Source organism: Varroa destructor, unplaced genomic scaffold (assembly GCF_002443255.2).
Source record: "Varroa destructor unplaced genomic scaffold, Vdes_3.0 BEIS01000001.1, whole genome shotgun sequence".
Classification (NCBI taxonomy): Eukaryota; Metazoa; Arthropoda; class Arachnida; order Mesostigmata; family Varroidae; genus Varroa; species Varroa destructor.
The window spans coordinates 16,207,648-16,235,190 of NW_019211454.1; the positions used below are offsets into that span (position 1 = coordinate 16,207,648).

The following is a 27,543-nucleotide window of genomic DNA, read 5'->3' on the forward strand; positions in this document are numbered from 1 at the left end:
CAAATCCGAATGAGCAGGAATCGGCAAAAAGCCCTGGCGGCTAACGGCGGCCAGACAAACGGAAAAAGTGTTACTACTACACACTGTAGGGATCTGCACACCTACCTGTCGGTCTATTATCATCTACGTGCCACCAGGTATTTCGTATCGGAGGTTACAAGAATTCACGGGAGACGTAGTCTTGTGAAAACAACGACAAGGATCACAACAAATGCTATGAATACGACTACAACCATAGTGTGGTAGTCATGCAGCCGATGAAATGATAATGCCGATAGAGACAACCAAGGTTTTGCCGCTACTGCCGATGATGATTACCATCGTGTATAGAGACAATGGAAGAATCGTGAAGAGGCTATTCTTTGCTTTTTTTTGCAGTGGTTTCATCTCATTAGCATTTCGCGACTACCACTCATTGTTGCCTGTCGAAGGCGCTGGTGCCTACGTCATCGCCGCTGACGACGACACACGCAGGCTAAATGTATACGTCTATGAATATATTTTTGATAAGCGGTCAAGGCACAGTCACCTAAATTATGCGAGATACAGTTATAGCTCGTACGGCAGCAGTAACAGCGACAAACACGATTATGACAGTAACCACAACCAAAACGACTGGCCGTGTTCTACGTCATGACTACGTAAAATCCGTCGCAAGAACAAATGCCTATAGATACCTGTAGATATGCCCGGACCGAATCAAGACAGTCGAAAGACCAAATACGACCAACGAAATAATTAGAATAGCTACTGCTGTTGCGGTGGCAGCTGGATAACAGATGAAAAGCAATTTCAGTTTGTTAGCTACTGCTTCGTCATTGTCGTCTACAGCTTGCGGTGGTCCAGCCGCCTACCCCCGCCCACATAAACTTTTCGCGCCTATCGAGCCGAGACTGATCCTGATAACTAAATAAAATAAATGTTTAGAGTTTTGTATACGACTCCCGTTAGGCCTTGCTTTAAACAATCGCGATAATCGGAAGATGCAATCAAGTGTGAAGATAGCTACTGTCAGCATCGCTGCGTCTAGGAGGGTGTTCTTTTAAACGGTTGTGGGTGGACGTCACCCAATTTTATATATCCACGACGCTGTTCTACTTTTAACAGCAACGGCAAGATGTTCTAGACCAGCAGTGACACCGAATGTACTACAAGCGTATAATACGTTAAGCCGCCTGCAGTTGATGTTTGAGCGGTCTTTTGCCGTAGGTGTTCGTTTTCAATCACTGCCGTTGCGTGCGGTGTTCGCAGCAACAATTACCAAACCCGCTGTCCTATCTGTTATCGTTTAGCTGTTTTATCGTTGATAATGTACGCTTTTAACAGGGATAAGCAGACAGGCAAATAGGTCATTTTGCCCTATGTCTACGTGTTCGTTTACGGGGCCTTTTAATTTCCAGACCTATTCTTTTGCAAAGCTGTTACTTCTGTTATCGGCCTGACCAGGCAGGCATAAAAAACAACAAAGTGGTTTCCTCTTTTCCATCAAGGTTTCCGTTTTAACTCTGGTTAGACTGAGCTTTACCCAGCTCAGTCTACTTAGTTCAATTCTATATCCTTTGTTGTCCTCTCCAAGGCTTGGGCTGTAAAGCGCAGGCCCACGCACTTCACTCGTCTATACGGTGGCCAACTTCGATTTGTTGGGTTGTATCGTTTCCTTCAGCCCCAAACAGATCTTATCGCATAACAATACAATCACAGTTCAGCACAAGCAATAACAACAGGACCTACGTAACTAACCACCGTACAATAGTGACGGTAGCACAATAATGTCAGCATCACAACAATAAATCGTGATTATAGACGCTGCTACCGAGGCGACGGCATTAGCTCTCATCGTCATTGTCGCTTTATGCCGAGAGAGTATTCCTTTAATGCATTCTTGTTGATCCTGCTCGTAGGCCCTTTGAAATGCCAGTGGCGCGGCATCGGTCCCGCCGCCGCCGCCGCCTCCTCCTCCTCCTCCTCCCCCTCCTCCTCCTCCTCCTCCTCCTCCTCCTCCTCCTCTACTACTGTTTACTACTTTTGATACGGGCATTTTTCACGTTCTCACACTTTCCCCAATTCGCACACCGTCGCAAGTGGTCGCGGCGGTGCCAACAATAACCTACAGCGCCATGAATTGCTTGTTGGTATTATTAAGTAAATTTAGAATGAACTGCTGCCACTGTGACGGTTCGCTGGGCCATGACAGGCATAGTCAGCGAGGTCACTACCTACAACAGTTATATTGTGGTAACGGCAATGTCTACAGCAGAAATTGAAGCCGCACCACTAGTGAGAACGTTATTTGCTCTTGCTGCCGTTGTGCGCGGCGCAGTACCAATGATGCAGCCGACGTCGATAGCAGCGACAGCGATATAAACAATAACAATATCGAAGACAAGAATGGCATCGACAGCACAAACAATACAAGTACCAAAGCAGACGGCAGAATAATGAAGCGACACCCGACATGGATATGGGGCAAAACGCGAAGAAGGCCGAGATAGAGAAATTTTGTCCGAATTTCAACTTGTCAGGAGTCCTGACTGTATCGGTGATTCTAATGATAGCGGCTGTGCGAGCAACAGTTTAAAAAACCCCTGAGAGTTGGGTATGGCCCTCTACGGAGCCGATTATTTAAGTGGTGATGGTGGTAATCTAGAACGAGCGTGAGGTGGCAAACGAAGAAATTGAATATAGTTTAGCGTATTGTCTTTTATTTGATCATACCTGCCGTGTACTATAGATGGTAATGGCGACACTTGAACCAGTGGTAAGATATAGTACTACACAATATTACACATACGTGCATTGTAGTATAACGTTAAAGTACAATGATATTGATTGTTTTGAGGATTATTTGACATAGTAGTAATGTGTATATACGGACTGTCATTCAAAATTTCTGATAATAATAATAAAAATAACCCGCTAAAATAAAGACGTAGTGTGCGCCTCTTAAAAATTAGCAGGTAATTCGCTATTTTAAGAAAACAGTATAATGGTACGATAAGAGTGCATTCGACTAAAATAATATCATATAGTTATCAATACATAGTGAGAATATGCGGAGCGATCGGAAATCTGTCGCCGAAGATTTAAGGGTCCACTACGGCAAACCCCGCTGTGATTACTCGATAACGCATGAAAGACATCGGCGTCGATTAATTATCATTACCGTTAACACTCCTCAGATTGGAAGAATGGTTTCTAGAAGCTAAGTGTACGTTAACTGTACACATCAGAAAATTAGAATAGCTAATAGAACTTGCTGGTTAAGCTCGTCACCTTACCCAATCTATTGGTCCATCTATGGGACGACGCCATAAGTTCTACCAAGAAGAAATTCAGTATCACTGTTCTGCTGATTAAGTTCTTTGCTTGCGAAAAATCTACTGCAAAATAGCCTAGACGTGTATTTCTTCGCCTAACGATCATGCTCGTGTCTTTATTTACTGAAGATTCACGTTTTTCTGTACTGCATACATATACATTTCCGAAGTCAAGCACAAGTGCTCACACCCCAGTTTGGGGTCGCTGACACAAGACCACACGTCGAACGCCCAATACGCGCACTTCCCAGGTGCAACAGGACGCAGTCACTTGTAGATCGATGGTACGTTTAAACAGACGCCTGTAATCATTATCGTTGTAGAGACGAGATCGGCTTCCGTTTGTTCGCAGACCATTGCTTAGCTGTTCTCTCGGAGTTGTCGTGTGAGTTGTCGCATACGACCCCTACCAAGCAGAATTATGTCAATTTATGGTTATTGCGTGGAAATATCTCTATATTGAGATGCAACAGTAGAGGACAACGACCTGTTTACACGTTCGTAATCAATTGCGCAAAGAAGACCCGCGAGATAATGGCCGATGGCAAAAACAGTTCAATGATGGGGGAAGAAGAGAGAGTTTTATGAAACTGTAACTCTGTACGACGAGGGCAAGAGAATTGTCATGGAAATGTCTTGGATGAATTAACTGGCATTAGCTAGTGAAACAGACATTAAGCGAGGCGGCAATCCGATATGGTAGGGGACAGAACGCTCAAAACGCGCTGAAAAGAAGGTGGCACACATTTGATATCTAAGGCTTTAAAGAAATATCTTAGCGGATCTTAAATACTAAACTTAATGGGCGAGATATAGAAGGTATTGTGTCAGTAAAGCTAAGGAAGGCATTTGCCAGATGTGTTATCAGTTACATAGTCCACATATGTCTACTTTTTAACAAAATAGTTTACCTATATATATATATATATATATATATATTTTTTTTTTTTTTATTATCGTTTTTGTTTGGGATACCCTGTAGATAGTAGGATCGGTAGGAGCAAGGTCGAAGATCCGGGAAACCACGATCTTATGGTTGGCAACAAAGTAGACGCACAGATGCTAATGTAAGACGATATGAGATGACGTAAGTTAAAACAGTTAAAACAAACCGCATTTATTTTCCGCCACCAGAAACGTACCTGATGAGAACTTTATTATGAACCGAAATAAAAACACTGAAGAGCACTATAAAAAATAGATGGTATTAGAAAAACGTAACATTTATATTAAATTTAATAAACAAAGAACAACATAATAGTCGCAAAAAAATACGTAAACTAAAATATGATTATTTTAGCTAAAGTGTGATATTTGTTTGAATTTAAGCACCAATTAGAAAAATCATAACTTCTTCCTTTTACTTTCATTTTAACGAGATGTAAAATGAAGATTCTCAAACAGTCAAGTAACTCCTTTCGCTTTTGAACTTGTATATTAAAAAAATTTTATCAATGGTTACATATAAAATTAGACGAGTAAACGATCCTGCATATGAAAACATAAGAATGTTTAACGAATTGGATTTAACTGCATTCATCTAGAGACTTTTCTCTCTTGAGAGAGATTGCAAAGCAACGATAAACCAACCCATTATCGTAAACAAGGTATCAATGTACGGCATGGCCGCCTAGTCATATAAGGCGTTCTAGATAAAAGTCGCTAAATTTGTCAAATTGCCCCAAAAACGCATCAATTCATGCTCGTATAAAGTCTCTAAAACAGTGTATCTACGCTTCAGATAATGGATAATCGCAAGTTATGACTGACTCTAAGTGTTTGAAAAGAATGTTTCGTGTCAATTTGGCGTCTCATAATTAAAAATAACTTTATCAAGATGCAAAATAAGTAGAATACTGCATAAATGTTTGCTTGTTGATAGCCGGGTTCGATTTCCTGCGAACCAGCACGTTAAGTCGACACTCGTAGAATGTAATTCGTGGAAAATGTTGACGGGGCATTTTGCGCCTTGAAACTCCGATTTAATAAGAATTTATCCATAGCGAAGGGTTGGTTAGAATGATAATATCTTTGACGCCTTTCCTCTTTTAAATATATATACATATATATATTTAAATATATATGCATATATATTTAAATATATATACATATATATTTAAATATATATGCATATATATTTAAAACATATGCATGTATATATATATATATATGCACACATTTGCATTGCATGTTTTGGCCATGGACAGTCTTGCTTATTCTGTTACCGAGAGTCACCGAAACCGATGATAAAGAAGCGTCCGTATTATTTAGCCATACGTAAGTTGTAGGGATGTCTGCTATCCTCTTGCATTATACATGCTTAATAATAATTTATCTTATTGACGAAGTTGCACGTTAAAGACGGCATCAGTTTGCCTATGTTCATAGATCCAAACCTTCTGATTCCCTAACCCAGGCGTTACCGCCTATTCCATTCTGCAGGTGATATATTACCTATAAAACCCGATCCATGTTACGGCATGCTATTGAGTTTTCTTTAGTAGCGTGCATCTCTTTATATTCTATTTCATTATGCACTGCGCGGAGCACACTCTATCGTACCGTTTGTGTGGCATTTTGCTCCTCTCTCTCTCTCTCTCTCTCTCTGTCGCTCTTTCACTGCGATTTACTGGCTTCTCCGTAAACTTCACTTCGCGCCTCGCAATCGTTATGCTAATCATTTGGGCAGGTTTTTCATGTATATGTGAGTATATATGCACTTTTGAATATGATACCAATACGACATCTTGTTGTTTTTTCTTGGTTGATCTTTTTCAAATGACCCTCTCAGGGTAAGTCCAACTCCGCCCTGACCCCCCATTGTACCTGAATACTCTCTTTTGCTTTACCATATTTGTTATTTTTTTGCTACATCACCTCGACGTCAAACAGCGGGAACCCTGCATGACCATTTGAAGACCGTCTGGCATAACACGCCGAACGTTGACTATTTATCGAAAATTCAAAGCAGGCGAACTGCTACTTCGCATGTGGCGATCAATTTGCCGGTTCACAGTAGTATCCCAACAAGCGTCTACGCTCTGCATTTTCTTTGGGGCTTGTCGCCATCGACATGGCGGCTCGTCCATGTCTACAATTCAGAAGTACACCATACCAGAAGTACCGCAACTTCAAATTGCCACAAGACCGCAGTGCCATCGATGACGACAACGACGACAACAACAACAACGCCAAAATACCGTCTAAACAGCGACAGCGAAGTCTCCATTTCGCTGCCATCTCGTTGTTCCGTTCACCAACTAAAAGTGATAGCTGTTTAGTCAGAATTGCGTCAACAGACGTAAATACACATACACAAAGACACACATTCACACATACACGTACACGCTCACACTCACAACCACACAGAGAGCTAAGATTGCTAAATCGAAGAAGTGAAAATAAAAGTAAAAAATCTGTCAAAAAAGATATAGTAAAACGGTGAAACAAGCAACCAGAACCGGCCGCAGCGTTCGTGATGCCTCAGCTAGCACTGACCCCCACCTAGGATCGCGAAACGCCACGCAAGTACCCAGCAATCAGAAGCTATTACTAGCGATCCAAGAGTCTGAGCCGGCCAGTGAACATTGTAACGTCGTCTGCATCTATAGCAGCCATGTGATCTACACGAGATTGGTAGTCCATCGAGTTCTACGACGGATCCATAAACAGCCACGGATGGTACATCTGCTACGTCGGTGAAGGGACTGAAAACGCAAGGCTCTCTGCAGCGACTCCAATGCTTCTTACTCAATAGCTCTTCTCGACATTAGCTAAAATCTTGAGAAGGTCCTAAAGTTAGCTGGAGCCCGCGTAGCATCCCCGAGTCCCGAAATTTGAAGGCTGAAGTCAGAGTGAAACACTGATTAGTGAGACACTAGCAGCGTCCGATAGGTGAAGCGGGTGTAGGACGATCAGGGCTCGTAGACTTCTATTATCGGTCCGCCGATTGGGTGATCGGTCGCTCGGATGCTCGGCCGCGATGGTGGTGCCAATAAGCAAGTAATAATTTTTGGAGGCCCTTTTTATTTGCGTAGAAGCAGCGTTGTCATATGCTTCTGCATCTTCATCGTTTATGTCTGCTCGAGTAAACGACATTAGGTCGTGCAATAGGCAGGGGCAGCCTGACACAAATGTGTGTATTTGTGCGTTTGTACGCAGTTGAAACGCGTGAACGTTAGACGCTTGCAGACACCCGCGCATTATATATAGACGTACAGAGCTATGCATAAAAACGAATACTGTAGAGTTGTACATAAGTAGCGTACAACTAAGGCGGTCACGCTGCACGACATGCGGACGCGACTCGATGACAAGCTTCGCTAGTAGGCGACAAATCTTGGCATTGGGCTTCAATAGCAAAATCATCATAGGTAGCAACAAACATTTATTTCCTAATGGTTTCCAGACCGCTAGATGTAGTTAAATTCACAAATCAGATAACAGCGGTCTAGCCTTGTTGAGGCAGGTATGGCCTATAGGTAACAGTAAAAGTCCTGCATTTATGAAGAGTCATTTTGAGCCTTTGCATTTCTCCTACACTAAAACCCTTCTTTGGAGTATAAACCGTGCGTTCAGTTGATGCGCTGATTGGCTTTATCAAACAGAAAACCATAAGAGGCATTTGGCAGCAAGACAATGACAAGTCGTTTTCTAGTGGCTGTTTCTTGTTTGAGTTCTTTCATTCCCGCGTATAATAAAAGACCGACTCATTTTTTCTAACTTTTAACATGAACCGATTTATTTCTAGTATCATGCATAGTAATGTCGATAACAAACTAAATACAACGGAGAAAGCGGGAATAATTGAGCCAAAATTTTGCTTTTGCCATAGCCATGCGTAAGGGGGAAAAGTAGTAGACGAAAGCAGGGCCATAGTGGTCAGCAGATCAAAAAAGTTAACGAAGTGCTCGGTCAAGTTAATGCCAGCGAACGACAAACCAACCTCATCATTTCCTATTTACACGCACAGATATATATATATATATATATATATATATATATATATGTGTGTGTGGTTATTATCGTTCTCCACGAACAAGTTGGTCAGCGCCCGCTGGTACAGTCGTCTTCGTTCGCTTTGTCGTTGGCTTCGCATTAAGTGAAAGCTATGTATAGATAGAAGAGTTTCTGTTTCTATTGCCCCGTAGATAAACATAGACCATACATGGAAAGATTCCTACTGCCTTTTTTTGTCTGGCCTCTACGTTGCCACCGACCGTCGATTAGAATGGAGAAGCAGACAGTTGCCTGACGTCCGGCTACGTCGAACGACAGACGGCAGTTCGGACAGGGTCAAACCCCCGCAAGGTTCTTCACTAACAAAGAATTAGCTTACCTTATGCCACTAGCAGCCAGCTATTGCTATCACTTATGCCGAGTCTTACTGCAACGCGATACAAAAAGTATTATCAAGACGATCTTGTTGCTGTGGTTACGAGTTGAACGTGATGTTAGACTCACACGTGCGGTACGCCTCGCGCTGGTTCAGGCCCAGTAGGCCGCTGCACATAACGGTGAAATTTCAGCAGCGCCGCCGATAGCAGCGCCAACGATAGCAGCCGCAGTTGTATTACTTCCCAAATGCGACTTGACGCACAACCTCCAATTCAATAGGTCCGGACGGAGTGGCGTAACATTCGCCCAGTTCAGTGCCGATTACTCCGCGGTATCCCCGAGCGTATACGCATATGCTTATTTGAGAGGCACTAGCTATATACCGCATGTCTATCTTCGCGACGGCTTAGACGAAGCTGCAAGTAGAAAAAGGAAGAAGTTATGGACGATGACTATAGATGACCCCTAAACTCCTCCCTCAGAAAAGAAGCGCCACAGGAACGGGAAGAAGCATTGATGTTCTCTAAAGGTGCTCTTCTATGCGTCACCCGAAGACAAGTGAGTTTGGAGGAGCAAAGTGGACGAAGCAACTATGCAGAGAGAAGAGTGATGCTTCGGGGGCAAGATGCCCTAACAAAACAATTACTTGGTTTGGTCTTCATGCATAGCCAGGTGTATAAAATCCTCTATCGCTTGGACCGCACACCATAAAAACGTTATCTGACACAGATACATAGCGCTGGGTTGAGATCATGGATAACGTTCTAATTACTATCTCAGAAGCTCAAGAAGATTTCAAACATTTGCTGGATCGTGTAGTCGTTGCGTGAGCAAAACGAATTTGATGAAATTATTAATTTCGATTAGAGGCATAATTTCGAAACTGGGGCTGTGTAGTAGTAGTAGTAGTGTTTTATTTCCAGAGGACGCGCAGAATATCATTCCTCCAGTGAGTTTGTTCAATTATAATATTTTAATTAAAGCTATCTATCTTATTCGAGTGCGCCATAATTAACTAAAGCTTTGGGGATGCCCAAGTAAATTACTTAGACACGAAAACTGCGTCTCTTGTGGATGTGTCTTCTAGGAGACGGAGCGTGGTAGGGAATCGCAATAAGCAATATACCCGATTAACCTGCACTCTGTTTTTGCCCTACATAGTTTTACAGAGATATTTCAAGACTCCTTCTTCTTTCTTTTGAAACGGTCCCCAAAAGCAAGCACTTCCCAGCCGTTTCTAACGTACTTATATCATTGCAAATAATTAGAGTTAACCAGAGTGACGCATTACTTTTATTATTGGAGAATAATTGAAGTAAAGCAAGTTGTCAAGTTTTCATCTAGCTTCCCAATGCTAGCATTGCAGTAGTATCCTATAATCAATAAACGTAATACTGCAATAATAAATAAATTACTTTTCTCGCTAATATTATAATATTTCTCATAATACGTTATGTATTACGTTACGTATAATACGTTACGTATTATATATGTGCAGTACGAGGATATTATGAGTATCGCTGTCATGAGTATTAGACGATGTACGACGGAAAGTGACGTGTCCTAGCCCGACTCCGCAAACAATTGCTCGTGGCATAGAATTTGGCACTTAGAGAATTTCCAATTGATTATACTATCATGTACAACAAACCATATCCTAATGTGTAGTTCAGCGATATGTATATAAGCGTGATTAAATAAAGAGGGCACGTACTTCTTAGAAAAAAAAAACCCGACGCATAGGTAACGTTCCAAATACGAAACACAGCAGCCCCTACCAGCCCGATACGTCTCCGATGAGAACGGAAGTATTCCACTTCTGAACAGCTGCCTATTCATAGAATAACACCCGGCTGAATAATGATATTGCCACTATAATAGTGACCTGGGAATAGCGGATTCCCTTTCCAATATGAAAAAAAAAACAACTCAAAGGCTAGCTTTTTACGCTTTAACAATTATCAGTATGGTAAGGTATCACCTATCGCACTGTGTGGAATCTTATCGCTCGTGGGCACGTGTTACGTACAGATCTGTATCTTGCTTAAAAACGTCTTTCACTCCTAACGTTACTCCCCGCCAACAAGAATTTTCGCCTTGTATAACCACGCCATATTTAGTCATTGGCCGAAACCCATACTGCTAACGCTGTCGTGTCTCTAACATTTTGTTTAGGGTGGTTTAGTCCTTTGCGAGCTGCAAGAGCTGAGTTTGCTCTCGATTGAGTCTCGGTTCGTACCTGCCATCGTTAGCTCGACCCGTGTCTCAGTGTGTGACTATCACGATTACACACCAATGTATGCACATCCTCTGCACATTAATGTACGTTGCGGCCTTATGTATCCATCTGGCGAAAGCTCAGACGCTCCGAAAAACAGGAAAGGGAAAATGATGCAATTTTTCTGTCTGCAATTGAGCCCCTCATTGCTGCGGGTTTTCCTGCAAACCTGTCTTCTGACTCAGAGTTAGACAAAATGCTGCGCCACTTTATAAAAACGCGACTAGACCCACCTCACTCGTCATCAGAACCTCATTCACCCGTCATCTAAACAACTAGTCCAAGAAAACAGTCAAAGAGAACGATACGGCCTGGTGGCCAGTGGTCGGGGGTGGCACGAAAAAAATTTAGCACCCGCACCCGCCGACATTACTCCTATGTTAAAAATGTTTCTCTCTCTCTATATATACATATAATGCTTTCCTATCGTCCGGTTGAAACAAGAAGCTCTCATCGCACCTGAACATCTGGCTTCCTCAGAACATGGACTCAAATTCGGGTTGCTAGTAAAGCGACGGGTGTCGTTGCCTGGCATGGCATGGCTAATGGGTGGGGGGGGGGGGGGTAGGCAAACCTATTCGTACAAAGGCATCACCAAAAGACAAATGTGTTCATATGTGCAATTCAGTACTATCAGCACAACGTGATTTCATGGCAATATGATGCACGATTTTGTAGATCGCTCATGAATATGAGGGTTATTGATATACGTGCGTTATTACCGTATCAATGTCTTTGTTCAACCCTCCCTTTTATCGTGTATGTACATACATTTTTCCACCTTTCGTTCTTGAGTTTTGTTTTAGACATAGGTCAGATCATTTTTCGGTCTTTTTTCTGAAGGCGCACGGAATCTAGATGTCCATCTTTATAGATTTCCACCGATGTTTTCGTCTTTTGGCCCTTAAAGACTTTTAAACCCTTCTAGTTTTGTTATCAGCTTCCCTGTCGGCACCGGGTACTGTCACCTAGCTCTCGTATTGGACCTTTGTCGAAACACTTGTAGTTGCAGTAAGTAATCGATTTGTCGTCTATTCAGTTGGAGGTCGCCATGCTTATCTCTTGATCTACGTACGTCCATTAGACTTAAAGAAAAATGGAACGATCTCGAGTGTCTCGGACACACTTCGTTTCGTACTGGGAAAATGAGCCGTCTGAAGCAATGCATAACAATAAGGTACCACACTTGAAACTCGAAACATTTATTCGGCTCTATTTTATATTTTCGATCTAACTAGTGCCACAACGCAACTTATTGTCCACTTTGGATAGTTACGTTGCGCAGGTTTAGTTATGTATAAGTACCAACGCCAGGCAGGATACGACATACGGAATGTGGGTTGGATAGTACGCAGTCATCCGTAGCCACCGTTTTTCTTTGCATCGTACAGAGGCCGCCACGTTACAGCTCTATAGCAAAGCTTGTAGAACTACTACAACCGTTCTAACTCCGAGCTGCATGAAATGTGTTGCCCCGGGATCCAGCTGCGTCGAACCTTGAGTGTACAACCCCCACGCGATTCTCGCCCTTTCTACACTCAGCCTCCCACCGATCCCGTACTATGCGCTCGAAAGTATATGGCACACAATCAAATGCATATAGTCACGGTGTATAGAAGATCCTAAAGATATTGTCCATCCCTTCGCGTTTTCTAGTCAACGTCTGCCCCTCCGCCGCCCATCCCGTACCCTCCCCCGTTTGTTGAGGGATTCCATCATCGGTGCTCGACGGGCTCTGGCCCAACCGAAGCTATAGGCTGCAGCTAGGCCCGAACCGTTTTTCTTCGTCGTATTGGAGCTGTCTTCCCAGTCGACTAACAGGCCCACTACTCCAATCCATCTACCCACAGCTTGCTTCGTGCTAACTCAACCAATAGACGGCTTGTTCTGGGTTCGGTCTTCTCACACTATTTTGCATGCGTCAAGTCCCCTGCTCGTCCTCCAAAGTTCTGCCACAAGCCTTTATTCATCATCGTTTCGTTTTTTGTTCGCCTTCTTCTGAATACTATTACTCACTACGTGTCCTTCTTATCCATTCCTTTGTTCGCTTCTTCGGCCATTTTTACCGCGCGGATCTAACCTGGCCTGGGGATTCGAACGAAAACAGGGACGAGGTCTACGGACTGTGATGATCTAGGATCTTGAAGGAGGCAGCAGGTCGCCTCGGGAGGCTTGTTGAGTCCGCTACCACCACCAAGACTCGAGATATATATATATATAAATACAAGGATCTTTGTGGATATCAACGGATGGCAGCTTACAGTTGCATTTGCGTGCGACTGCATATAGCTCGATATGAATGGCATGTGCCCGTTGCGGAGCCGTATGTCTGTTTGCTTATGTGTGTGTGTGTGTGTCTAAGCGTATTTGAGAGCTTGCTGGATATTTCACTCGTTGGTTCGCCCATGAATCTGCATTGTGTACATGGCTATGGACCATTGCTACGAGTCGGTGGGGTTGGGACGGGCAAGGCGTCGCAGGTCGTATTTCTACCGATGGCGCCTTCTTGCTCCTGAAGATCTTCGTCTTTTAGAGATTCTGTAGCGGAGTAAATTGTGTGCATTCATGGTTTTCAGCTGGGATAGGCGGGATGAGAGAAATGAGGTTGTGGGTCCTGACCAGCCGTGGATTGTGGGTCGTGAGTGCATCCAGCCGCCCACGGCTAACAGCGAACAAACGGTGATTCGGGCCACAGGAGCAGCAGCAGCAGCAGTGGCGACATCAACAACAAAAGCAATAGCCCTCAGCAACTGCTTACCGAGTTATTCAATTTGGTTTTGGCATGTTGTATGTTTAAACCGTATGGACTCCATCCTGTGGGGAATACCGTACATGTGCGATTATTTCTGATACTGATTTCGATCAAACAGAGCAAGAGTCCATAGTCACCGTTGTTGGTTGCGATAAGTTTAATAAGCGAAATCAAATGAAAAGGATGCTCAAATAAGTCTTGAATGCGAAGTAATAGGCAACAATATTTCCCTACCTAATTGCTTAATATATATATATATTCACTGTGTTTTTTACCGGTGTAAACAGCTTGGTGCAGCGTTGATATATTCCGGTTAGTTTAATCCATTACGGCATTTTCGCTCCAAAAAGTTCCCGTCTCTACAGATAAGTAATAAACCTTTTTTTTTTTTTCCGTGATCGTGGGTAAGCCGCTTAATTCAATGTCCATTACCCTGTGTCATAATCAGACCATAGAAATTTTCGTTATATCATATTTCTTTCTTCCTCCAGCTCAACAACAATGGCCGACACTTTCCCTGTTTCTTTAAGTCTTTGTTTTATATATTTTTAGTCAACACTAATAGAATGTGCATTCATCTCCTTTTACCTATGGTAGAACACGATTCTGTACGTACGCTAGCGTGTTATAATATATATATATATATATATATATATATATGGCTCATCTAGATTCAGCAAACTCTACAACACTTAGTAACACCCTTTTAATGTTATATATCTATATATTAAGCTGTTATAAGCGAATTCGGCCGACTTTGAAACTGAATAAGTTTTGAACGATGCGCCGCTAACAGACGCAAGTTTGGCTAATAAATACTCCAGTTCTTTAGAAACTTAGTTTAGAGTTTACTATAGGAGAAGTAAAAACATCTTTAACATGGTTAAGTCTTTATTTTTCGAAGGCCAGCTACAACGTTCTGGAAATTGTCTTAAAAAAAGCTATCTGATTATCCTACCATCGATTTATTTTGAAACGTTATAGATAGAGAAATTATATATATATGAACGCGAATGGTTGCCAGGGTTCGGATAAATGTGTTCACAATAAACGAGAGTATCCTTAAAAATCATCATTATGGTTCAACTAATTCAAAATTTATCGCCTTTAAGGTCCGCCGGATTTGTTCGTAATAATAATTAGGTTGTAATATAGATGCACATCTCAAGCTTATATTTTATGCTCTTAGGTACTATGTAAAATCTACCTAGCAGCGGTGCGAACATATTTGAATTAGGTTTCTCTATATTTTGAGTGCTCTCCATATTTCGTAGCTACCCTGCCGTCTTTGTATCAATGCATAATGTCTTCAGGCATATTTTTTGCTGTTAAAGTCAGAACATTCGCTGGTCTGTAAATCACAGCAGTACATTCATAGCCAAGTGCGCCACGATTTCACGTTATTTTATGTGCATTAAAACGTCGATGTTGATGTTCCTGACATTGCTCCTGCCGTCGCTAGAAGGCAAACCGGCGCTGGGAAGGAGTCAGGAGTCTGGAGAGGCGTGAGTTTCGGAGCAAGACCGCAGAACTCGAAACTACGCGCGGCGAACGGTACTTACGAACGCTACGGTCCCAGCAACGGCCTGTTGAACGCGGGCGCCTTTGACAACGGCAGCAATTTTGACGAGTGCTTGCCATTAATCAACATTTCTATACGCACATATACACCGATTTACGGGACGTAAACAAAGCTAGTAAATCTAGTACCACACAGATTTCTTACCACAGATAACAGTTTCATTAAACAGACTTGAGCGTGCTTCCATGCAGGTCTAGCTGTGGCCAGATTTTGCCGTTGCTGGTAACCTACCCCCAGCGGACCGCAGCAAGTTAGCTACCTCCCTGCCCTGCCCTGCCCTGCCCTACAGCTCTGCCGTAGTCGAGCCGCTTGTTTCTCGTCGACTAGTGCTTGGTAGAGGATAGTTGGTTAGTCGGCTGTCTGCTCAGCTCAACCGCGTCTTTTCGCTGCTGCCACGGCTGCCTGAGAGCAACAGGCTGGCGATCGGACAGCCGCTCTGATCCACTTTACAAGTGGTTCGATACTCTCTCTCCCCCTTCGGATTCGCTTAGTTTCCACTCGCTCACCTCCCTGATACGAACCCCTCATGTGGATCCGCTGGTCGCGGCCCGGCAGAGTGAATGGGTCTAGGCATAACACATTGAGTGTGTGCCTGACTAAGCCAAGTAGCAGCCATCGTTCTAGCGCTACCAGAAGTAGGCACTCAACAGCGACAACAGCGACGGTACCGGCGGCAGCCGCGAGCTCCAGAACGAGCAGTCTGAACTTCTGCTGCTCCTCGATCAGTTGGTGCCCGCCATTGGGGCAGAGCGTATCGAGCCGCGTTGGTCGATCAGAGTTACCAGAACAGTCGGAGTAGGAGTAGTGACTGAGCTCTACCTGTTGCGCCCTGTGGAAAGATAGATTGTCGCGCGAGGTTACCTCACGGAACTTTGTAGTTGTTAACGTAGCCGTTGTCGTTATTGGTTTTGTCACAGCATTTTGACTGACAGTCGCCATCAACCCGTGCTCCCTGTATATAATCATCGTGCGAAAGAGTCAGATACAACAGGCGACCTGGACCGGGTTGCATCCCAGCATCGAAGTAGATCCTGGTATCCCTTTGCCACCATACATTGGCTAGTGTCCGACAAAATTGTGGCTCGCGGTCAGAATTTTCAGAATCAGTCCTCCTGCCCCTTACAGCTTCAACGTTGAACAAGTGCTCTTCGACGACGTTCTCTCTTTACCTGTGTTTTACTGGATATTTATATATATTTGTTTGAATTATGTGATTGTGCCTCAATGAGACCGCTGCCCGCTCAGACCAAATCACCACTATAGCAGCTTCCTCTATGCACCTCGCAATTGCTCGTCAGTTGCGATTCAGTCAAATCGCATTACTTTGCGTGAAGCAGTAGCTGAGTGTGTCCCTCTCTTCCCGTAAGAATCGCCGTGCACGTTCTTCCATTACACTTATACGATTGTAGATATCATCCAGCGAAGGGCTTCTCTCTAATATAAATACACGTCCGCATGTGTGTACAAGTATGATACTCAGCGTTCACGTCGCGTAAACGTCCCAGTTACGACTCACAGCAAACGCCGGGCGGCAGCGAAGCCGACGAAAGCAGACGACGGAGAGACAGATCGAAAGCCGAACGAGAACGGCGCTCAGTCGATCCAGCGTGCTTGATTGTCGAAGTTCGTTGTTGCCGTTGCTGTAGCACGAAACACCAGGTCGCGAGCTGAGCAGATAGCAGCGAGCAGTGTGTGCTTATAAGCGCGCCACTCGCGGCTGATTGTTTCTGTCTTTCTCCGAGCGGAAGTGGATTGACGCCCAGTGAACGCTAAGCAAATGCGCTGAGTTCGCATTGATACTTGAACGGACGCAATTCATTCGGTAATGAATCATTAAGTCTTTTGGGACGTCAACGCCAGTCCGTGGTGGCCTATCGATGGTGAACGGGCGCGAATCCATCAATAAACAAAAAGCAGCTCCCATTCCATTCTACAAATTAAACTCCGTTCGGGAAGAAAGTCTCTGCATTGTTGGCCGAAAAGTATTACAACCCGTTTTGTAAGATCGGACTGTTTCTACTCGAGGAACGGCGGTAAACGAAAAAAAAACGTGGCACGAAAGTTCATTTTTTGGCAACCTGTTAACCTGCGCCGATGCTACCGCTGCTGGCATCAATTTTTGCTGCCGCGATCTTTTATTTGTGATGAAACGTCTGTGATTTTCCATTAAGCTCACATGCACACATCTGATTGAACTTCACTGGACTATTACCTTGTGTGACCTAAAGGAAATAAGTTCCTCTTCGGGAAGAGCGACATAAGACCGAGTCGTTTTAACAACGACGAAACTATAGAGGAGACAAGACCAACGGTGAGTGGGCATACATGACATGGGTGGAATATGCAGTTGGGCGGGATACAGTGTTTTTTCTCGTCGACAGCAAGCATAGCTTTAATCCATCTGAAAGGAAGTGACATTAGGGTGCATAAATGAAAACTTAAGAATCAGCAAAATTTAACTTCTTATGTGATTCTTGTACACTGGTTCTATAAGGCTATCTTGTGCGTAACTCGATTTAATGACTCTAATGTAGCAATCAAATCCTAAGTTTTAACTGTAATTGTATTTCTATTGGTAACATGTACATCTTTGTTTTGTAAACCCTTATCGGAAGCAATATATGTATATATATATATATATATATATATACAATCACTGATCAAGAAGCAAATGGTTGAATCGATAGTAACTGGAAATGTGGCCTCTGTGTTGCTGTTTTGTAAAAAAAAAAAACCCGTTGGCGAGGCTTTTGACCCGCCGGTTGGATGGCCAGCCCAGTTGATCGGCCACGAGAAAACCGCTAGAATCCGTTGCTGTTGTTGTTTGCGAGCTGTCGTTCAGCTTATGACTGACGCATAATGATCTTAGGGTTTCGTTTCAATATTATGGGCCGATTCAGAGAACCGCATGCATGTAGCCAGCTCGTAGCAATGCAAGCGGGAATGATAATGTCAAAAAACAGGGATATTTTTTTTGTCGCGGAAAAAGCATTTCATTTTTTTGGGACTTCCGGCCCTGTGCAAATGATATGAACACTAATGAAAGAAGACTGATCAAGTATCATCTTAATTGTTTGGTAAGAGCTAGTGTGTTATCGAAGGAATGTATAATCATTCTATTCTGTCATCGGATCGGCATTGATTTACACTAATTGAAGTTTTAGAAGGTAATTATGTTTGAAATTAGAAAAGGACCGTGACTAGTAATTGCGTATACTTAATATAACCTTCATTCGAACAGAAGGTTCGGCCAATTTGGTGGTTTCGAAATTAACCAGGCTCGATTTCGGTAGCACGGCTGTGTGTATGTATATGTATCCGATCGAGATGAACAGCTAGCTAATGAGACATTGGGAGAGTGTGCTCGCCCTTCGCTAATGGAACATTGTTTGCCCAGAATTTTCTCATGTCCCGACGTAGATATACGAGCCAAAACTAACAGGAGTAATAATAAGTCCCTCCATCGCTAAATATACTTTGTTTTATATATATATATATATATATATATATATATATATACCACCACGTCGACGAATAATATTTATTGATCTCTTTTCCCTTGACACGCATACGCTACTAAACCTTAGTCTATTTGCTCATTAGTCGATGCTTGCCATAGTTGTCTTAAGCACGCGCTCTTCTAAACAGTCATATTGCGTCCTTAGCTTCTGTGGTTTGCTTGAATTGTTCCATAGTCAGAAGCAATACTCACTTATCCATCCAGTGGCAACATCGCATTCATGCTTCCAACGGCCCCTGCTATATGTATTGTACAATTACTATTTCTTAATAACTGCTGATTCCTCAACTGTAGGGGGCGCACTCAGAAATATGTGGTGAACCCCTTCGCCTTGAGAGCCTGTGGCCATCCTCGCAGAGCATATTCGGCTAGAACGCATTTATTAGGCAATGATCTGGCAGCGGCGAAGTTCAAAATTAATACGGGAAAGCCAACTGAACATTCGAGTGTTCCTACGTTGCTCATTTACCGTTGGTGGCTGGTGATAACTGCCATATATATTGTTGTTGTTGTTGTTTTCTCTCAAACAATAGTTCCTGTAGAGCTTAAGCCGGGCTGCTCTCAAGACATATTTTTACAATTTCACCATTAGAAGCTACTACCTAAGACAAATGCGGAAGACATTTCCGTTTTGTTTTATATTCACTACTACGTTCGTATCCATCACTGCATACTGTGCACATACGAAAGCACTTGTTTTTCGGCATTTCTCCTCATTGTCTGATTCTTCCTTACCATACTGACAGGTAGGCCTGTTTTAAGGCCGGTATGGTTGAGATAAAAGGTCGCAACCTGTCAACCTGCCGGCCGTGCTCACCCAAGCAAGTAGGTCAGCGGTGGTTGTTGTTGACGCTGATGTTGTTGTTGCAGTCTTCGTCATTTTCGCGATTCGCAGACTCTTAGTGGCAGCAGCGGCGGCAGTGACCGATTCATCGGCATCCCACGACCGCATGAAACAATACTGAGCACCACTGGAGCAGCGTCAGGGAGCATCGGCAGTAGCTTTTATCGTTTTTGGCACTTACTCGCCCAGGTTGGCGGAGGGAAGGGGCTCCGTGAGATCGTCCCTGTCTGCGTCCGTGAGCGCTTATTGGAGGTTCGTATTCATAAGCTCCTGGCGGTGACGCTGCTTGTGACTGAGCAATCAAGCAAGCCAGCCAGCCATCACCGTTTTACTCGGCCGGCCTTGCTACCCGCTCGACCGACAGCAACGACAACGACAAGAACAGCAACAACGAGCGCAAACGACAGCTGCTAGTGACGATCTATAGAAGAGTCAGCGCTCCGAGCCAGCCGCTCTTCTTAGTTATTTGCCGTAGACCATAGTTTTCCTCTTCGCTCTATAGTTTGTCTGCAGACGAAGCTGGAGTATATCTATATCCCTGTAATCATCGTATACTGGTCGAGCAGCCTTCTTCGGTCTGATCGAGACGGCGGTGGACACATAGACATACATATACTGCTAGCACACTTACCTACTGTACCATAGTGCAGACAACAGAGAAAGAAAAAGAGTCTGATGTGCCTGTCTGCCTTCTCCGGCCTGTGATCTGTTCATCATTTGGTTCCCAAGCTTTCTCCTTCCTCCATCCTCTGCCCAAGCGCTACCGCGCTCCATTTCCTCATATTCCATTAGGCGGCAGTCGTCACAGTCGTAGCAGCCACCATGCAGACACCTGCGGCGGCGGCTGTAGAACCAGGTATCACAGTCATGTGCATCTGATGCGGCAGCAGCAAAAGCGCCTTTCTGGGCTGGTCGCTTTGGCGCGCCTACTGGGACTGCCTTGCCTAACGCTGTAGGTCTTCCGCCCCCCCCTTCCCCCCCCCCCCCAGTTCAGACCTGCACGGTAGCAAAATGGTCACTAACAGCATTGTTATAATGGGGGCTAAGTTTACTCCCATGAGCTCGAATTTCTTTGGATTTTAAGACACAGCGGGCCGATATAAATTAATATGTGCTACTGTGAATTTAGCATGGGTGACTAGGGTTGACAAGGTCCATAAGCTACAATATATTGCAGCGCTACGCTTGGAACTGGCGTAATCGGAATAGCGCTGGTTATGACTTTTGCAGAACTACTTGAAAATGGAAACTAAATATAAGTCCGTGAGTGGGTAAAAAAATCTTTGAGGATGGAACGATCATAGGTTTGGTAAGTGAATAGTGCTTATAAGCAGAGCCAGAAAAACTCCCATGTGCGTTGATGAGTTGGATAAGTATACTAGAGTCCTATAGTAGTACACAGATTCGTGCAACAGTTATTAGTTTTACAGAGTTGTACACGCACAATTGATTTTCAATTCAATCAAAAGACTGAATTTACTGATAGTCAAAACATCTGTATATGGCCGGCAAGAATAAATTTATTTCAGCCTAAATCTGTATCTCGTTTCAAATGACTTCGGCGAAAGCTAGAGGGATTCTACTATACCAGTATAAACGTAATTTCAGTGTATTTTAAAATTTGGCTTTGGGGCACCTTCAGCACTGATTCTTCAACGCCTATCACCTCAGCCCTCTACGCCTATAACAAATAATCGCTGAAATTTCGTCGACACTTTGCATGCATATGTGTATGCATTTTTATATCCACCGCACTCTTCCTAAGCTTTGTGATGCAATGAAGCCCGATGAGTTACTGCGCTGCATTAGTGCCCCAGTGAAAGCACCTTACGATATCGTAGTAGTAGCGTCAGCAACAGCCATTGGCTTGTCGGTGATAGACATCGCGCGACGGTAGTTTATCGAATCTTTATGAAAGCTTATTCAAAAAAAATTGAGTCTCAAGTTATGCTGGCTGTTCTGTTCATTCGTCTCGTTGCTTCTTCAAGAAAAATCGAAACCTCTGGCAGTACCTCTGCGTACCAACGAATCTTTTTATCGACCGATTGTTTCTCTGTTTTTCTAAGCCACTATACCTATATATATATATATATATATATATATATATATATATATATATATATATAGAGGCTTATTTTGTTAAATTTAACTTTTTGTCTTTTTCGCTTTCGACCATCTTTCATGTTTTGTAAAGGGTTCGGTTGTTGATACTTCGCTTAGTCTTCATAGGTCTTCACTAGGCGTCCATCTCTAACAACTTCTTGTGGACCGCCTCGTAGCCAGACTGCGTTGCGGGGCCGGTAAACATGCACAGAATACAGGCCTCGTTGATGACGGTTGATTCTAACGGCAGGTCAAGGCTCGTTCTTCACGTCTTTGATGATTCCTTTCGCCTCGTCCATTGCGGGATTTTTCTTAGCGATTGCCTACCTGCCTCGTAGCATTCGCTTCTGCAGCTAAACGCATGTTGAATGCAGTCACATTCAATTCAGATGGTATTCACTTTGAGTTCGCGTCCCGGGGGTTCTTAGGCATAAGTTGTTAACAGACAAACATCAAGTCATTGGCGGGCAGGAAGCAGACGAATTACTTAGAAAAGCTCGTTCTTAACCGCTTTCTTTGGCTGGATGCTTATCACTGCTGCTGTCTGCGCTAGAAACCGATCGAACATTATTGGGCCGCATTAGTTAAATGTTAGTCAATTGTATTATATATACACATCTAACGCTTAGTGGTGCCAGTTGGTCTAGTAGCGGAGTTTAGGCGCTGCAGCCTGCGTATTTTATGTACGATTTTTGTGATGTATACCATTATACATATATGTGGGCGAAATGCGCAAACATACAATAATAACCAATAGTGTTGCAAACGGCTTCTAGTGTAGCCAGCTTCCATATCTGTTGTAAACCACTGCTGAGTTGAGTGTAGCAGCGAATATGTCGATATATAATGAGGGTACTGGAAAACAATCAAATTTACAGTTAAAATGAACAGACGAAACTCAAAAAATCTTTCAAAGGTAATACCAATACCTGTAATATGATTATTTTCTAGGCGGTTACCTCCTACTGCGGCAATCCTGATAGGATACGTGTACTCAGGTTATTATATCTGCTTCTGCAGTCGATGTTACTGCTCATCATTTGAAAGCTGCTTATAGCGAAGGTTCGCACCTTGAGTCAAACCACGCACTTCGGCAGTTTAGCCGATTTAGTCGGATACGTTGGGGAATAAATATATAGACTATAGATACATCTTTGTGACGACGCGGACTTCTTCAGAGACAATGCGCCGTGTGATTACATCGTCTATAATAGAGGGACGGTTTTGTCTTGTACGCAGATCCACTCATAGAGACATAATACACAGATAGAATAGCACCACCTATATCCACTCGATAGGTCGGATTTAGGTGGGCAGGGATCGTGGAGGGGCAGCAGCTTTTCTCGTGTATAGCCTTCTTTTGTTGTGGTCGCCCATCGGTTACCGAACAGGGTGCGACGTTCTCCAAGCTGCCGAAAAAAGGTTCAGTCCTCTTCGTGCGTTTCTTGAATATTATTCAACCGAAGAAAATGACATGCGAGATGAGAGAAGCTTCGGGAATATGAGTCTTACGAGCCGTCTGCTTTCAAAATAGGAAGTTAGTATCTAGTCTTACAACGGAACAGCGGGTCTCCTTTGTTCTGTTCAATTGGTGGGATTTTTGCGCTAGCCAGTTGGGTATACCATACAGACAGGCCTTCTCACGTATGATAGAAAAGGCTAGCATATAGCAACACATAGGAAAGGCAAAGTCAGTAAATGGTAAGGCGTTCATATCCATTAGAAGCACGCACCATTCATAATGGTAATTTACTTGTTTACCTTAACTATTAGCCAATGAAAAAATGCTCTACAGAACCGATTAGAAGCGAACCTTATAAAGTGAAGAGCTTTTCATAACACATCGTGTACCCACTGATTCCCTACTTTGTGCGTAAATTTAAAGGTAATAGCTAAAAAGTGAGACATGTTGTAAATGTGTAATCTTATAATCGAAACGATGTAAAAGTTTATCATGTAAAAGTTATAAAGTTCCTGCTGGAGGCAAGGACATATCGACGATGTTTCTATAGTTCATCCTACTACTAATATTGCCCAATTTCGCCTCTACCGATGAGTAAAAAATAGACAAACGGCAACGGTAACGCTATTCGAGTTTGTATAAATGTAATTCAACCACATAACTAATAGAAATGATAATGATATTCTTTTTTTAGGAGCTGTCAAAAATACCTAATCAGAATGACTGCCGTTATGTGCGGTTCAGCCAGTACCTCGACCACCGGTGTTAGCGTATCACAACAGCAGGAGTCGTTAATATCCTCCAGCTCGTCCTCGCAGCAGGCCCCAGCGCAAACTCAGCCACAGGCCTCGTCTGAACCAGAACAACAGGCGGCGGAGTTCCATCAACAGCAGAATCAACAACAACAACAACAACAACAACAACAACAGCAACAGATCTCTGCCTCCCAGCTTCAACAGAGGGTTGTAGCCCTGCAACAATCTGTTGGAAACCTCGCTCAACTGGATCTGCAAGGTCTGGCTGCCCTTCTACCGGCTGGCACCAGCATTGAGCAGTTGCAAACCATCAAGCAAAAGCTAGTTCAGCTGAACCAAATACAACAACAGCAGGCACAGCATAGGTGGGTGTTAACATGTAGGAAGTTGCAAATATTCTTTTAGCGTCATTCTATCAGATATACGACTTTGGTCAAATATTGCGTTTGGGACTTTTGCTTCGGGAACAACTATGTTTATATAAATAATCACGTGCAGAGACTAAAACGGTGCAAATGGTTTTTTCGAGCAAATTTGTAGTCAAGCTGTTGCTCAACCAACGAATTTAATGTGATGTTTTTATTCGTGTGCTTTTTTGTTCGCATTGTTGTTGTTATTGTTGTGTTCGTCTGCTTTTGTCCTTTGTGCTGTCTGCAACATACAGGAAGTTGGAGCGTTCCGTAAGTGAGCCACAGCCCCATTCGGACGTCAAGGATTTGAACACCGAGAGTGCTCTTTCGTCCGTCAACTCGTCCCGTTATAAGACCGAGCTTTGTCGGCCATTTGAAGAGAATGGCACATGTAAGTACGGTGACAAGTGCCAATTCGCCCATGGCCTGGATGAACTACGTAGTCTCACTCGTCATCCGAAATACAAGACCGAACTGTGCCGAACTTTTCACACCACAGGCCTCTGTCCATACGGACCGCGTTGTCACTTTATACACAACTCCGATGAAGCAAAACGACCAGCAGGAAGCGGATCGGCCGCCCTCAGTGGTGTATCCTCCGCCTCTTCGCAAGAGGCGCTCAACATGAAGATGCTTGGAATTAACACCCAACCACAGTCTCAACAATCATCTCATGGCGTGAGTGGAACATTTGACCACATTGGCCAGCAGTGTTCCTCAAGCGTTCAGCAAATTCAACAGCAACAACAACATCAGCACAAGGTCTTCACCCAGATGAACTTGATGCGGGCCCAGCATCCAGCAGCGGCAGCAGCCGCGGGTATGCGACCAACTTCACAACATCAACAAGCCGCTGATCTCCTATCGCACATGCAACATATCCCTGCTTCGGCTATTATAAAAAGCCGCATGCATGCTCTCCGTCCCAAAGCGCTGTCCATCGGCTGCATGAGCTTGGGTTCCGCCGGTGACCTGTCGCCTCCTGTCAGTCCCTCAATGTACGATGACCCATTCACCCCGTCGTACCTTAATGCCTCATCGCGTCAGAGTAGCAATTTCTTCTGCACAATGGCTTCATCATCCTCATCCTCGTCATCATCGTCCTCGTCGTCCTCGGCTTCTCCAAGCGTGTCGTCTGGTGACGTCTCGATGATGTACCATAGCCCTTCTCCGCCAAGTCTTAGTACTTCACCGTTGGCAGCACCTACCGCAATTAACAGTAATATGGCCGCTATGATGGCTGCAGCAGCTAGTGCGTCCCATGGTAACCAAACGATGTGCCCTGTTTCCGGTTTGCTAACACCAGCATCGTCGATGTCGATTTCCACGGGGACTCCGTCGCTAGGGTCGTCTTGCGGTAGCGCCAGTAGTAGCGCTAGTGGCTATGGGAACATTGGAACGTCGCAGCAGTCGCATCTGCCGCAGTCCCAGAGCCAACATCCATCGCAGCACACGCTCCTTAATCAATCGCAGCCTCACGCTCATCACAATCACACATCGCATTCGATGCTAAGTGGATCCATTCACCGCGGTGTCCCCATGAGCTTCTCATCAAGTTTCGGCGACCAGTTGATGTCGGCCCCGGCCGTGATATCGACGGCACCCATTTTCGAATTTCCCTCGGTAGCGTCTGCTCAGTCGAACGGCAATCTCAGCGAGCATCGCCGCGCTTTTCGCACTTTGACGCCGCCAAGTCCTCTGGAGTCCCTCGGGAATGATCTTGCGGATTCCTTGATTAGCGGCGGTGTAACGGGGCTTGCCAACATCAGCGGGCTGGCAGCGAGCCAGTCTTTCAACATAAAGAAGCCGATCGAATCGATGGTCAATTCCGCGATAGCATGCAGGCTTCCAGTGTTCGATCAGCTGGCGCGTTCAGGCGCTATGGGTGCTAGGTAAATGGGATGGACTTCGTAGGCTGAACGGGTAGATTAGGCAAGGGGATTCAACATCGATAAAGTCAGCTGAAATCAATGTCTTCTTGTCTGCTTTTTGACCGTTCTACTGGCATAGTTCAAATATGACGATGCATTTCTTATTGCTTCTTGTGTATACTCCTACACTGCTAGATGTACCAGAGGTTTGCCGGAGATTTCTGGGCATTACGATATACATATATATCATAGCCGATTTCAGTATTACTATTATTATAAATTGTCGTTAGTTATTCTCGTTTGATGTTGTGAATATCTGCATTGCAAGAATTCAGGTTGTCCAGCTGTTCTGCGAGGTGGAAAGGTTGGTTGGTTACAAGGTTTTAAGACCGCTATAGCCTTATCTCTCCTTAATATCACTAATTATTATCAAAAATCCTTGGCGATAAACCAAGGATTTTTACCACACACTGCGCTAAGCTGTTTTCGTAAACTAGAGTGGTTCTTCGTAGTGATTGATATAGAGGCTTAGTTTGTTGACCGTGTTAACAGTAGCTGTTATGCGCAGCCACGAATGCGCAGAGGACTGGAAAATATTGAAGTGAAGTAAAACGACTTTAAAAGCTGGAAGCCCTTCAGAAGCAGCTCTGGTTTTCAGTAACGCCATAAGTTCACAGAGAATACAATCTACGTGCACAATTATGCTGGTGCAAACAGCCCATTTACGCATACAAATACATAATTTGATAGATGACAAAAACTTGGATATAAAGCTCATCTAGGTCTGTGTTGCGAAATTTACCATTATCATCATATGAGTAGTGAGAATCGTTGTGGTCATTGTGACAAGCAAACGCTTTTCTTCAATTCGATATATATATTATCAACAGCACAGACCTACTTCGGGTGCAAGATAATGACTAGAGAGCCCCTCGATCAAACAAGGTGAAACCCAGAGATAAGGACACTCTAGAACGCAAACGTCTAACAAGGATCATTGCATAGTGCGGATCGACCGTTATAGCAAAAAGAACGATATCAATAACACACAAAATATATACGAAGGGTAATTGTACTTCATACGCAGAGATTGGCCTATTAGATATTACTCGAAGCGATGGCTGCTTGACATGAAGCGAACCGCAACAGAAGAAAACTATACACATATATAACTGGCATCAATAACATACGAACCGTCGAAAAGTAACAATTATTTCTCGGATCCACGAATACACCCAATGAGCGAAGCATGTGGTTAAAGAAACGCAGAAAAGTAATAATACTATATTTACGAATTTCTACAATAATTCTG

The 27,543-nt window shown here is 43.8% G+C and overlaps 2 protein-coding genes across 7 annotated transcripts in view; one reads left to right on the forward strand and one right to left on the reverse strand.

The window, feature by feature from the left end:
• The window catches only part of LOC111243040 (uncharacterized), a 277,350-nt gene that overhangs the window by 73,307 nt on the left and 176,500 nt on the right, over window positions 1–27,543 (reverse strand). Inside the window, exon 2 of one of the 3 annotated variants that reach the window (XR_015319301.1) lies at window positions 8,656–9,070. The exons of 1 other annotated variant lie outside the window; for it this stretch is intronic. The gene's annotated coding sequence lies outside the window, so the exon portion shown is untranslated. Of the gene's footprint in view, window positions 1–8,655; window positions 9,071–17,555; window positions 17,668–27,543 lie in introns of those variants that run through there. One more of the 3 variants, XR_015319300.1, reaches the window with a different exon arrangement.
• Window positions 2,051–26,933, forward strand: LOC111242820 (uncharacterized). Of its 4 annotated transcripts, none has more exons than XM_086977700.1 (4): window positions 2,051–2,758; window positions 4,300–4,384; window positions 23,890–24,315; window positions 24,615–26,933. In XM_086977700.1, exons 2-4 carry the CDS (start codon window positions 4,350–4,352, stop codon window positions 26,254–26,256), a joined length of 2,103 nt encoding a protein of 700 aa, XP_086833826.1. In that variant the 5' UTR covers window positions 2,051–2,758; window positions 4,300–4,349; the 3' UTR covers window positions 26,257–26,933. The 4 variants fall into 4 exon arrangements, with proteins under 4 accessions (XP_086833826.1, XP_086833827.1, XP_022643408.1 ...); XM_086977701.1 differs by having other exon boundaries at window positions 2,052–2,758; window positions 4,300–4,404; XM_022787673.2 differs by lacking the exon at window positions 4,300–4,384 and having other exon boundaries at window positions 2,052–2,758.

Coding starts and splice junctions, on each gene's coding strand:
- LOC111242820 (XM_086977700.1), top strand. CDS start 4,350: ATGGTTGGCAACAAAGTAGACGCACAGATGCTAAT. Junction 4,385..23,889: donor GTAGACGCACAGATGCTAAT/GTAAGACGATAT, acceptor TTCTTTTTTTAG/GAGCTGTCAAAAATACCTAA. Junction 24,316..24,614: donor CAACAGCAGGCACAGCATAG/GTGGGTGTTAAC, acceptor TGCAACATACAG/GAAGTTGGAGCGTTCCGTAA.